Source organism: Podarcis erhardii, assembly GCF_964252035.2.
Source record: "Podarcis erhardii genome assembly, chromosome: 3".
Classification (NCBI taxonomy): domain Eukaryota; kingdom Metazoa; phylum Chordata; class Lepidosauria; order Squamata; family Lacertidae; genus Podarcis; species Podarcis erhardii.
Window position 1 is genome coordinate 8478054 of NC_138507.1, and position 11953 is coordinate 8490006.

The 11953-nt window shown below is 45.2% G+C and overlaps 1 protein-coding gene across 3 annotated transcripts in view; it reads left to right on the forward strand.

The window, feature by feature from the left end:
* The window catches only part of LOC309338371 (phosphatidylinositol 3,4,5-trisphosphate 3-phosphatase TPTE2-like), a 29403-nt gene extending 18078 nt beyond the window's left edge, over positions 1 to 11325 (forward strand). For all 3 annotated transcript variants that reach the window (XM_081855592.1, XM_081855590.1, XM_081855591.1), the window contains exons 12-19: positions 276 to 364; positions 1566 to 1627; positions 4326 to 4406; positions 5163 to 5268; positions 5440 to 5537; positions 7547 to 7645; positions 8619 to 8689; positions 11019 to 11325. In XM_081855592.1, coding sequence (XP_081711718.1) covers positions 276 to 364; positions 1566 to 1627; positions 4326 to 4406; positions 5163 to 5268; positions 5440 to 5537; positions 7547 to 7645; positions 8619 to 8689; positions 11019 to 11121 — 709 coding nt within the window. In that variant the 3' untranslated portion in view covers positions 11122 to 11325. The remainder of the gene's footprint in view (positions 1 to 275; positions 365 to 1565; positions 1628 to 4325; positions 4407 to 5162; positions 5269 to 5439; positions 5538 to 7546; positions 7646 to 8618; positions 8690 to 11018) is intronic.
* Positions 11326 to 11953: the final 628 nt, after the last annotated feature.

Consider the following 11953-nt stretch of genomic DNA (forward strand, 5'->3'; position numbering starts at 1 on the left):
CCCTTTACCTTTACTAGGAAGTTCCAAAGCACTGGTGCTGCCACCCCAAAAGATCAGTCTGCTTGTGAATGTTGTTTGGCACTTGTAATATTGCAAGTTCCACAGACTAAAAGGGGTCAAGCACGTACACAAGCCAACCTTTTAGGTAAACTGATCCCAAGCTGCTAAGGGCTTATTATTGCTCTGATAAAATGATTTTGTGTTAGGTCCCTGCCCCTCCCCCCGAACATCTCAGAAAAGAAAAATTAAGTGAGATTCCTCTTTCTGCCCTTAAGGGAGATGGTCCAATTCACGCATAGCGTGATGGAATGGATGTTACAAGATGAAAACAATGTCATAGCAATACATTGCAAAGGAGGCAAGGGTAAGTAAGTCCTTTTTAGTGGAAACATTGACATGGAGCTGAAGGAGGTTGAACTTTTTTTTTTTTAAGGTGTTTTATTTTCTGTTTTGCTAGTTTACAAAAGCTTCTGGTGTTCCAGTATTAAATTATCACCGTTATTTTTCTGAAATAGGGAGTTGAGGCAGAATGACGTGAGAAACTGTCTTATTGCCAGGTCAGACTTGTTGGTTCAACTAGTTCAGTATATGTCTGAATTGAATCTCCAGGGTTTCTGGCAAGTTCACAACCCTGTTTGGAGATGACAGTGCTCTTCCACTGAGCTATGGTCCAAAGCTCTTGGTCCCTCTTCAAAATTTTGGACTGAGGAACTCAGAGTTGGTTGTATTTTGCTACTTAAAAGCTGCTATTTTAAAGGAAGGTGGGTTGGAAGACTTCAAAAGTTGGAACTCTTGAATAAAAACTGCAACTTAATACTTAAGTTAATCATGTAACCTAAATCCATTGGTACAGGGCCCTACCCTCTAGAGTAGAAGAAAACAAGCTTGTTCCATCTTCCACGCAACAGCCCTTTAGATATTGAAGATGGCTATCATATCTCCTCTTTGCCAGGCTAAACATCCCGAGCTCCCTCAACCGTTCTTTGTAATTCACATGCTAGAATTACAGTGGTACCTCGGGTTAAGTACTTAATTCGTTCCGGAGGTCCGTTCTTAACCTGAAACTGTTCTTAACCTGAGACACCACTTTAGCTAATGGGGCCTCCTGCTGCCGCCGCGCCGCTGGAGCACGATTTCTGTTCTTATCCTGAAGCAAAGTTCTTAACCTGAAGCACTATTTCTGGGTTAGCGGAGTGTGTAACCTGAAGTGTATGTAACCCGAGGTGCCACTGTATAGAGTTGGAAGGGACCGCAAGGATAATCTAGTCCAGCCCTCTGCAAAACAGGAATCTTTTGTCCAATGTGGGGTTCAGTCTTGGGGTCATGAGTTCAAGCCGCCCTGAGCCCAGCTTCGGCTGGGGAGGGCGGGATATAAATAAAATTTATTATTATTATTATTATTATTATTATTATTATTATTAAGAGTCTCACTCTCTACTGACTGAGCTATCTCTTATGTAGCATAATCTGAATGCGCTAGTGGTTCCCTTCTTGAGTACAACTCGAATCCAACCCTGATGACTTTCCTCTGGTCTTGATTCCCTGACCCTTTTTTAAAAATGCAGGTAGAACTGGCACCATGATTTGCATCTGGCTTATTGAGAACAGCCTGTTTGAAAGTGCAAAGGTACGTAAAGCGATGGTACATGTTAAATCTTCCCTTTGAACTTGTGTGCTTTAATTCTCTCAAAGACCAAAGAGTGGCTTTTTTCTGTGTGCAGAGAATGCTGAAGAATGTCTTCCACCTGGGTGGCGATTCATTTAAGTGGCATGACAACCTGAAGTTTATATACATGGTTCAGCTCAGTTGCAGGAGGCGTGCGCCTTGTTTATAGCACCATCCCCCTATTGCCAGAAATGCCCAGAGTGAAGGCACATCCCTCGATGCAATTTGGCTGAACCACATAGTGAGCAGTATGCAAACACTGCTACCACCATGTGGAATTTTTTCTGTCACTTCCAAGGGAAATGTTTGATCTAGTCCAGAGCTGGAGTGCCCTAGGCCCAGGTTCTGAATACAGCCTTCAGGCCTTTCTTGCTTGCCTGGATTTTTGAGAGTTGTGTACGTAGAAATTAGCCTGCTGTACAAAGGTAAAATTTGCATCGATTCCTCCACCTACTTTTGCCTCTGCCTTGCCTACCACTGCCATGTGACTTCCTGGAAGATTGCTCAGAAAGGAATGCAGCTCTCAGATGGGAAAAATGATGAAATTTGACTGGTAAACGTGTTACTTAACCCCAGGGCTGTTGTTGGAAAAATTCCAGCAGTGTCTTTTTAGGAGAAGAGAAAAAGCAGGAGGTGATTTTGCCATCCCCCCCCCGAGTGTTGTGGGATCGTTGAACAGCATAGAAGATCGTGGGAAAGGGACTACATAGGGAACAAGCAATTGACACAAAAGAATCTCCCCCATGACTCTAATGTATCGAAGATCCTTCTGTAAACAGAACAAGACCATCAGAGAAAACCAATGGTTCTGGAGAAGAATTTGAAAATCATCTGTTGGGGGTGGGGACGGGGTGTCACTTCTTTTGACAATGCAGGTTTTCTGTGGCTTGAATACTAGGGCTGTGCATAAATTACAGTTTACTCTGCTTCCAGTGAATTTCCACTCCTATTTTTTATAAATCCATGTACACACTACAGGCATTCCATAGTTTCTTTTGAAGTATCACATTTTGATGTGATTTTCCCCAGGCCAGCTTTGCTCCAGTTTGGGAGCTGTAAAGGTAAAGGGACCGCGGACCATTAGGTCCAGTCGTGACCAACTCTGGGGTTGCAGCGCTCATCTCGCTTTATTGGGCGAGGGAGCCGATGTACAGCTTCCGGGTCATGTGACCAGCATGACTAAGCCGCTTCTGGCAAACCAGAGCAGCGCACGGAAATGCCGTTTACCTATTTATCTACTTGCACTTTGATGTGCTTTCAAACTGCTAGGTTGGCAGGAGCAGGGACCGAGCAACGGGAGCTCACCCCGTCGCGGGGATTCAAACCGCCGACTTTCTGATCGGCAAGTCCTAGGCTCTGTGGTTTAACCCACAGCACCACCCACTGTAGACTTAGAATAGAATCATAGAATCATAGAGTTGGAAGAGACCACAAGGGCCATCGAGTCCAACCCCCTGCCAAGCAGGAAACACCATCAGAGCACTCCTGACATATGGTTGTCAAGCCTCTGCTTAAAGACCTCCAAAGAAGGAGACTCCACCACACTCCTTGGCAGCAAATTCCACTGTCGAACAGCTCTTACTGTCAGGAAGTTCTTCATAATGTTTAGGTGGAATCTTTTTTCTTGTAGTTTGGAACCATTGCTCCGTGTCCGCTTCTCTGGAGCAGCAGAAAACAACCTTTCTCCCTCCTCTATGTGACATCCTTTTATATATTTGAACATGGCTATCATATCACCCCTTAACCTCCTCTTCTCCAGGCTAAACATGCCCAGCTCCCTTAGCTGTTCTTCATAAGGCATCGTTTCCAGGCCTTTGACCATTTTGGTTGCCCTCCTCTGGACACGTTCCAGTTTGTCCGTGTCCTTCTTGAACTGTGGTGCCCAGAACTGGACACAGTACTCCAGGTGAGGTCTGACCAGAGCAGAATACAGTGGCACTATTACTTCCCTTGATCTAGATGCAATACTCCTATTGATGCAGCCCAGAATTGCATTGACTTTTTTAGCTGCCGCGTCACACTGTTGGCTCATGTCAAGTTTGTGGTCAACCAAGACTCCTAGATCCTTTTCACTTGCTCAATGCACAGCAAATCCCAGGTGTGTACAACTGAAATGAAGAGGATTTCCGCAGGAAGAGACAAGGCAGGGAAAACCAGCCCGGTAATACTGGTCGTTGAACAGCATAGCAGATGGTGGGAGAGGAGCTTCATTAGGAACAAGCAATTGAAACAAAATAATCTCCCCCATGACTCTAATGTATCGAAGATCTTTCTGTAAACAGAACAGTACCATCAGAGAAAACCAATGGTTCTGGAGAGGAATGCGGTGTAAAAAGCCACTAATGTGTACATAGCCAATCTGTACGCAGGAGCAAACTTCACGTTCACCAGACATGGACTTTCCCAGCCCTTTTTAACTCTGCAGCTTCTTGTCTCCCTTGAAAACCTGCTTTTGGAGGAACCGTGGGAATGGTGTGGGGATAAGGTGTAAGGTGGCAGATGAAAGAAGAAGTTGGCAGAATCCACTCCACTCTAACGTGAACAGAGGGAAAACCTGGCCTCCAAACCTGTGTCTCTAAAATAACACTTTATAGTGCCTTGGTTTAAAACTAAACACTACAAGATATGGCGACACCTGTTATCATCTTCCTTTTTTTAGGAAAGTTTACAGTACTTTGGTAAAAGAAGAACCGATGAAAGCACAAGCTCCAAGTTTCAGGGTGTTGAAACTCCATCACAGGTAAGAGTCTACAATGACATCTTGGTTAAAGACACTGGAACTAGTATCGTACCAACTTGCAGAATGTCACGATTTAGCTCTATAACACAACTTGCAGAATGTCACAATTTAGCTCTATAACTGACCATTTTTCCTGCACCACCCTTCTCATACCCCTGCATTTCTGGATGGCGCCTAGAGTGCCTTCAGTCCAGCGAACAACCTATAACACTGGTGTTATAACAGGGGTCAGCAAACTTACTGCTCCTTGGGCCGGTGTCTCCAGCGCCGATTGCGCGGCAGGGCAGGGGAGCATGTGCCCATACATGTGCGCACATGCTATTTCCGGCACACTTCTGGGTCGGAGGAGCACCGGAAATAGCTTCTGCGCATGTGCACGGGCCTCCTCTGACCTGATGTTCCCCGGAAATAACGCACATGCGCACAAGCTATTTCTGGTGCTCCTCCGACCTGGAAGTGGGCAGTCGTGGGCGGCGGCGGGGGTCGCTGTGAGCCAGATAAACGAGTCCCTTGGGCCTTATCTGGCTCACGGGCCTTAGTTTGGGGACCCCTGTATATTACATACGGTGAGTCCAGGATTTGGGAGCGTTTGGGTAAGGCAAGGCTTGCAGTGATGGGCTTTGAAGGTCACCTTCTCTTGCAGCCCAAAGGTTGCTCTTACTTCAGGGTTGAGTTGGGAGATTTCCTTTTAGCTTTGAAAATGCTGCAGCTTGTTTGCAACTTATTTCTCAAGGCGTGCTCAAATTTTCTTTGCAGAATAGGTACGTTGAGTATTACGCAACCTTGAAATGGAAGTACAACCTGCAGCTCCCAAAAGAGAGACCGCTTGAAATAAAAAGCATAAAGCTCTACGCTATCCATGGTAAGCGCTGCTAAAATGCTGTAGGATTTCTAGTGTTTCCTCTGTTGTGATGCAAGTTTACTTTTTAAAGAGTTTGCACTAGACAATTCAGCATTCAGTCCTTGAAATTCAGCCTCATAATTGTCCTGCTATCACTATTTAACCTTTTTTTAAAAAAAACTTTTTTTTTAGGAGTTGGGAAAGGCAATGGGAGTGATTTGAGGGTGAAGATAATAATGGAAAAGCAAGTGGTGTTTCATTGTGTTTGTGCAACCCAAGAAAATTGCCAGGTAAGGGACGCCTGGGTTAGTTTTAAAAGCCTGTCATGAGTGGCTGGCGTAAGAAATTGTTATCTGTCCAGAGTTTTTGCAACTGGTGGTATATTTAAGATTCTTTCTGTGCGATGGATCTCTTAATCCCTATAATTAATGTGAATTTGCTAGACGTGCTTTGGGGTTATGCTTCTGATGCAAAGAGAGCTAATGTATTGAGCATTCTAAAAGTGAAGCATTCTAGAACTGTGGAAAATGCAGTGTTTCTCACAAATGGCCCTTGCATTCCTGCTGTTCTTATAATTGTGTGGAATCATAGTCATAATTTATCATTTCTACCCCGCCCATCAGGCTGGGTTTCCCCAGCCACTCTGGGGGGCTTTCAACAGAACATTAAAAACAGAATAAAACTTCAAACATTAAAAACTTCCCTAAACAGGGCTGCCTTCAGATGTCTTCTAAACGTCAGATAGTTGTTTACCATATTTTTCGCTCTATAGGACGCCCCCGACCATAGGACGCACCTTGTTTTAGAGGGGGAGAACAAGAAAAAAATAATCTCCCCCTCTCTGCTCAGTGCCCCTTCAGCGAAGCGGCAGGAGAAATGGAGCCCCTTCCATTTCTCCTCCCACTTCGCTGAAGGGGCGCTGCAGAGCTCTCCCTCTCTGCTGAAGCCAGGAGAGTATTGCTCTCCTGGCTTCAGCAAAAGGAACCCGAAGCCTCCGGAGTGCAGTGCGAGTTCCCGCTGCGCTCTGGAGGCTTCAAGTGGCTATCCCTGAAGCCAGGAGAGCGAGAGGGGTCAGTGCGCACCGACCCCTCTCGCTCTCCAGGCTTCAGCGAAAGCAACGCGAAGCCTCTGCGCTCCGGAGGCTTTGTGTTGCTATCGCTGAAGCCAAGGAGCCTGCATTCGCTCCATAGGACGCACACACATTTCCCCTTAATTTTTGGAGGGGGAAATGTGCGTCTTATAGAGCGAAACATACGGTATTTCCTTGACATCTGATGGGAGGGCTTTCCACAGGACGGGCGCCACTACCAATAAGGCCCTCTGCCTGGTTCCCTGTAACTTCTTGCAGGGAGTGAACCTCCAGAAAGCCCTCAGAGCTGGACCTCAGTGTCCAGGCTGAATGATGGGAGTGGAGAGGCTCCTTCAGGTATACTGGGCTGAGGCCATTTAGGGCTTTAAAGGTCAGCACCAACACTTTGAATTGTGCTCAGAAACGTACTGGGAGCCAATGTAGGTCTTTCAGGACCGGTGTTATGTGGTCTCGGTGGCCACTCCCAGTCACCAGTCTAGCTGTCACATTCTGAATAAATTGCATGGATGTCACAGGTGCTCTTGGGATGAGATTATTGGCAAGCAGCCCAGCTACTCTGTCATTCCTGCATCATTTAACACATTTTGCACATTTTATAGAAGCTAAGCACTTCTTCTCAACTGGAGTTATGACTGGCAGCCTTTTAAACAAAACAAGGGGCGGGGAATGACCACCTGTTGGTTTCACCGCCCCCCAGTTAATATATATTACATAAATACAGCATCTTTGTTAGATTGGGACATACAGGAATAACACACACAGGATGAAATGCAGTAGGCAGGAAATTTTTCCCCTAAAATACCTTACATTTTAAAAGAAAAGCATGGATGGAAGAAAAGGTGTCCATCTTCTAGCTCAACAGAATTTGGCAGTATATGGTGCTCTAAAATCTTCCCTCAACAGCAATGCCTGTGAGCCTTACTTTCCAGTTGTGTTCTCCTAAATAGTAATAGATTAACAGGAGGGAGTGTTGCTAGGCGATTTGAGGAGTAGCCAAGAATTTTATGTTTTAATGGGGCCAAAGGAAAGTTACCAGAGCAAATTAGTTTTCAGAGGGCAAATTAAGTTGGGTCATTGGGGAGGGGGCTGCTGGGACCTTTCTTGCCAAGCTGCCCCAGTAGGAGGCTATAGTTGATTCAGTAGATAAAAGTTCATGCATTTTGTAACCAGAATATTTCATCGTGAATGAGATGTCCCATCTACTTTCAGTTGTTCTTCGATGGCGAAAACGACTGGGTAGTAATTGCTTTTGAATGCTGTCCCATAGTTAGCAAAGATGTGAAAGTCAGATTCGAATCTTCTTCATCTGTAAGTAAATGAACTGTGGATCTTTTGCATTTCGCTCACACAGCAGTTGTGTCCTCTGTAGCCATTGCTGACCCATCTCAAACACAAGGTTCGCTTCGTTAAACACACCTGCTGGCCTTTATTTATTTCATATATTTAAATCCTGCTTTAACATTCAGAATTATAAAAGTGGATAGGGAATTGTTGGTTTTTATAACCTGCCTTTGGACCCCGTGGAATCTAAATCCTGAAAACTATGATGAAACTAAAGACGCAGGAACACCTGGAGACATGGAATGTGACTTGAGATATTTCAGAAAGTAAAGGAGGTGTTATTGAAGGGAAGATTTGATTTATTCCCAGTTTATTGTGGAAACAAAACAACTAATACAGTGGTACCTTGGGTTAAGTACTTAATTTGTTCCGGAGGTCTGTTCTTAACCTGAAACTGTTCTTAACCTGAAGCACCACTTTAGCTAATGGGGCCTTCTGCTGCCATGCCGCTGGAGCACGATTTCTGTTCTCATCCTGAAGCAAAGTTCTTAACCCAAGGTACTATTTCTGGGTTAGCAGAGTCTGTAACCTGAAGCGTATGTAACCTGAAGCATATGTGACCCGAGGTACCACTGTATTGGAAACTAGCTTGACACAGAAAAGGCCCAGTCATAGGTATCAGAGGATGAGTTATTTGGCAGATGCAATGACAAGCACCAAATATAATAAATCACATTAAATCTTAAATTAAACAGCTGCTGTAGTGGCTCAGAGTGAAGTCTGTCTCCCTGGTTCGGATATTGTATGTAGCATGAACTCACAATGAAGACTTAGGTGACATGCTCCAGGCTGTATTCTGCGCTTATAGAGAGAACTACCTTCTGGGATGTGTTGTGATTGTGACGGGGGTAATTCACGCGATACATTTTGAACATAGGAAAGCACTATACACAGGTTAGTAGGTATTAAACATTCAGTCTTTTTGCCTTTTAAAATACAGGCTATACCAAAAGGCTACGATGACTGCGCTTTCTTCTTTTGGTTCCACACAGCCTTTGTAGAGGACAACAGGTAAGCTGTAATGACTGACATCAGAGGCCTGTGACAAAAAGCTAAGATGTCCTCAAACTTTGGCTGGCTTGGGAACCAGAGTGTGACAAACTTTTATCTGTGTGAAGAAATGGGCCCAATACAAGTCTCCGTTAGCAAGAGAAAGGCTTTGCTTTCTTCCATAGGGCTGCGTTATTTTTTTTAAAGGTAAACAACAACCCTTTCCCCTCACATGACCCCACAGAAGAAAGTAGAGCCTGTCATTTGCTACGGGGGACTTGCCTTGAGCCTAACTCTTCAGAAAGATACAGGCTTAAAAATACTGTCTCTGCCTTGTTGGGAAAGGGGTCATGAGTTCAAGTCTCTGCAGGTTTTTCTTACATGGAAATGCACTGTTGGGCAAGTCTCCAATAAAGGAAGTTGGTTGAGTGAAGAACTGAGAAATCCATTTCCTTTCCGGGATGGAGGCCTCATTGCTCACTACTGAAGCATTACTGCTGATAAACACGATGTAGGAGAAATTGAAGATTCAGCAGGCATGTTGCTACTTTTAAGTAGCAGGAATACGAACACTTGCTCATCTGTCTCCAGGTGCATGTCATCAGACTTGCCCTGTATTGGAAAGGAATCATTATCTACCCCAATTGCAGGCCAGCATGTTATGTAATAGGGACGCGGGTGGCGCTGTGGGTTAAACCACAGAGCCTAGGACTTGCTAATCAGAAGGTTGGCAGTTCAAATCCCCGCGACGGGGTGAGTTCCTGTTGCTCGGTCCCTGCTCCTGCCAACCTAGCAGTTCGACAGCACATCAAAGTGCAAGTAGATAAATAGGTACCGCTCTGGCGGGAAGGTAAACAGCGTTTCCGTGCGCTGCTCTGGTTCGCCAGAAGTGGCTTAGTCATGCTGGCCACATTACCCGGAAGCTGTACGCCGCCTCCCTCGGCCAATAAAGCGAGATGAGCGCCGCAACCCCAGAGTCGTCCACGACTGGACCTAATGGTCAGGGGCCCCTTTACCTTTACGTTACAATATGTAATATATGAAGGGACAGAGGGAGTCTACTGAGTCAGAATGCTTGGAGAATTTCACTAGCTTGACAACAAATTAAAAGCCACTATTAACTTGTAAAGCAGAATGAGCTATACATTCTCTTTTTTGGGGTGCAACAAGGGACATCAGAAACAGTAGGAATGGCCACAACTTGCACATTCATCTGAGGTCAGGATCAGAAACAATGCAATGCAAATATAAGTGGTATTTGCTATTGTTGTTCTTAGTCCACAGATGTTATTATCTGCATGGTTTCTGATGGGTCCCTTTCATTGACATTGATCACATAATTCATTACATTGGTTTTGGCCACAGTGGAGAGAGTGAGGTGAGCTATAAAGGTGAACTATAGCATAACGAAATGGAATGGAAACGAAGGTGAGAAATGGATGACAGAACAGAAATGGCTCCTCATAGCTGCAACTACTACTGTGGCTCATCAACGCTAGGAGAATGACTGAGCACAAGCTTGAGGACAAGTCCCCAACAAATGGGAGGCAGGCATGCTTTTGTGCTAAAAATGGATTGTGTGGTTAAAAATGGAGACAGCATTTACAGATGAAGTACATGCTCCCGTGTTCTGCCACTAGCTACCGTATTTTTTGCCCTGTAGGACGCACTTTTCCCACTCCAAAAATGAAGGGGAAATGTGTGTGCTTCCTATGGGGCGAATGCAGGCTTTCCTGAAGCCTGGAGAGCGAGAGGCGTTGGTGCACACCGACCCCTCTCACTCTCCAGGCTTCAGGAAGCTATCCGTAAGCCTTGGGAGCAAGGCTTGCGGGCAACAGCCTGCAGCCCAAAGCATGGGGCGCACCCCGGAGCGCGCCCATGCTTTGCACAGATGTCCGCAAGGCTTGCAGATAGCAGCCTGTTCTGGCTTCCCCTTCCCCTGGGGGGGGGATAAATAAATTTTTATTTATTTATCCCCCCCCCAAAAAAAAGAGGTGCGCCCTATAGGGCAAAAAATACGGTACTTCATTTTGTATTTCCAGTGTGACTTATTCAGGTGTTGTGTTTCTGTGTTAGATCAACATGCCAGGGGTTGGTGGGTTGGTGGCAAGGACGAGCTCTGTGATATCACTTCCCATGAGTTGGGAATGGTAACTTCTGCAAGGGGGAGCCCCTTCTCTGTGCCATAGGTTCCACGGGAGGTGTGGAACCCCAAGTTCTCCAGCGTTCTGAATGGTGTGAGGAGCTCCTCCACCATAGGCTGATCAAACGCAGAAGGAAAATGCTTGAACATGTGCCATTCCCTGCGCATGGATTTACGTGTTCTCTTCATTAATGCTTCCCTCCCCAGGCTTTACCTTTCTAGAAATGAAATTGATAACCTACACAAGCCGAGGATGTGGAAGACTTTCAGGGAAGACTTTGCTGTGGAGTTGCACTTTGGTGAATGCTAACCAGAAGTGAACAGTGGCAAGTTTTAAAACAAGAGTTCCTATTTCATTTCCTTCCCAGGATCATGATGATCTGCTACCGCTATGGTATTGCCTTCTAAATCTCATTTGTGTCTGTATAGGACATTGCAGAACTGAATATTGAACACAGAGCTTGCCTAGCTATTTTGTGTGTGTTGCTTATAATGATTAAAACAATTGATTTTGTCAGCTTGTTTGTGTCTCTCTGTGAAAAACAGTTTCCAGTGTTTCAAAGTCTACCCACCCCCTTCCCATCTTCTCAGGTGGCTGATCTCAGTACAAACTCTGTGTTATGTGGACAGTGCATGGTCTTCTTCTGAATGAGACCATTAGACGTTGCTTCGGTCACCAAGATCTGACTAGCTATGTTAAGATTCACCCATTTAATCCTAGCAGCAATTTTCATTTAATCAAACTGAACATTTATAAGAGGGGAGTCTGCAGCTCACTGGATATTTTTGGCACTCTCATAATTCCTAACCATTGGCTGTGCTCGCTGGGGTTAGTCATAGCTTGGAATGCAATATCCCAGCATTGTGAAAAGAATGCTTTTAGTGCCCTTTTTCTGCTGATGTGGCGTGGATGTTCCTGGAACTGGGAGGCTCGGAATACAGCGGCCATTATATTGTTATACTGACCACTTCACTTGCACAGCAGATTCCCTTCCTGGACTTGTTATTTGGTTATTTGCTCAGCCTTGTAAGCTACTTGCACATAGGCCTCCAGAGGTTTGGCTCAAGGACTTGACTTCAGCAATTTGATATTATTATTATTAAAGGTTACAGGTTACCTCTAAAGCAGAGATGGTGGCCTG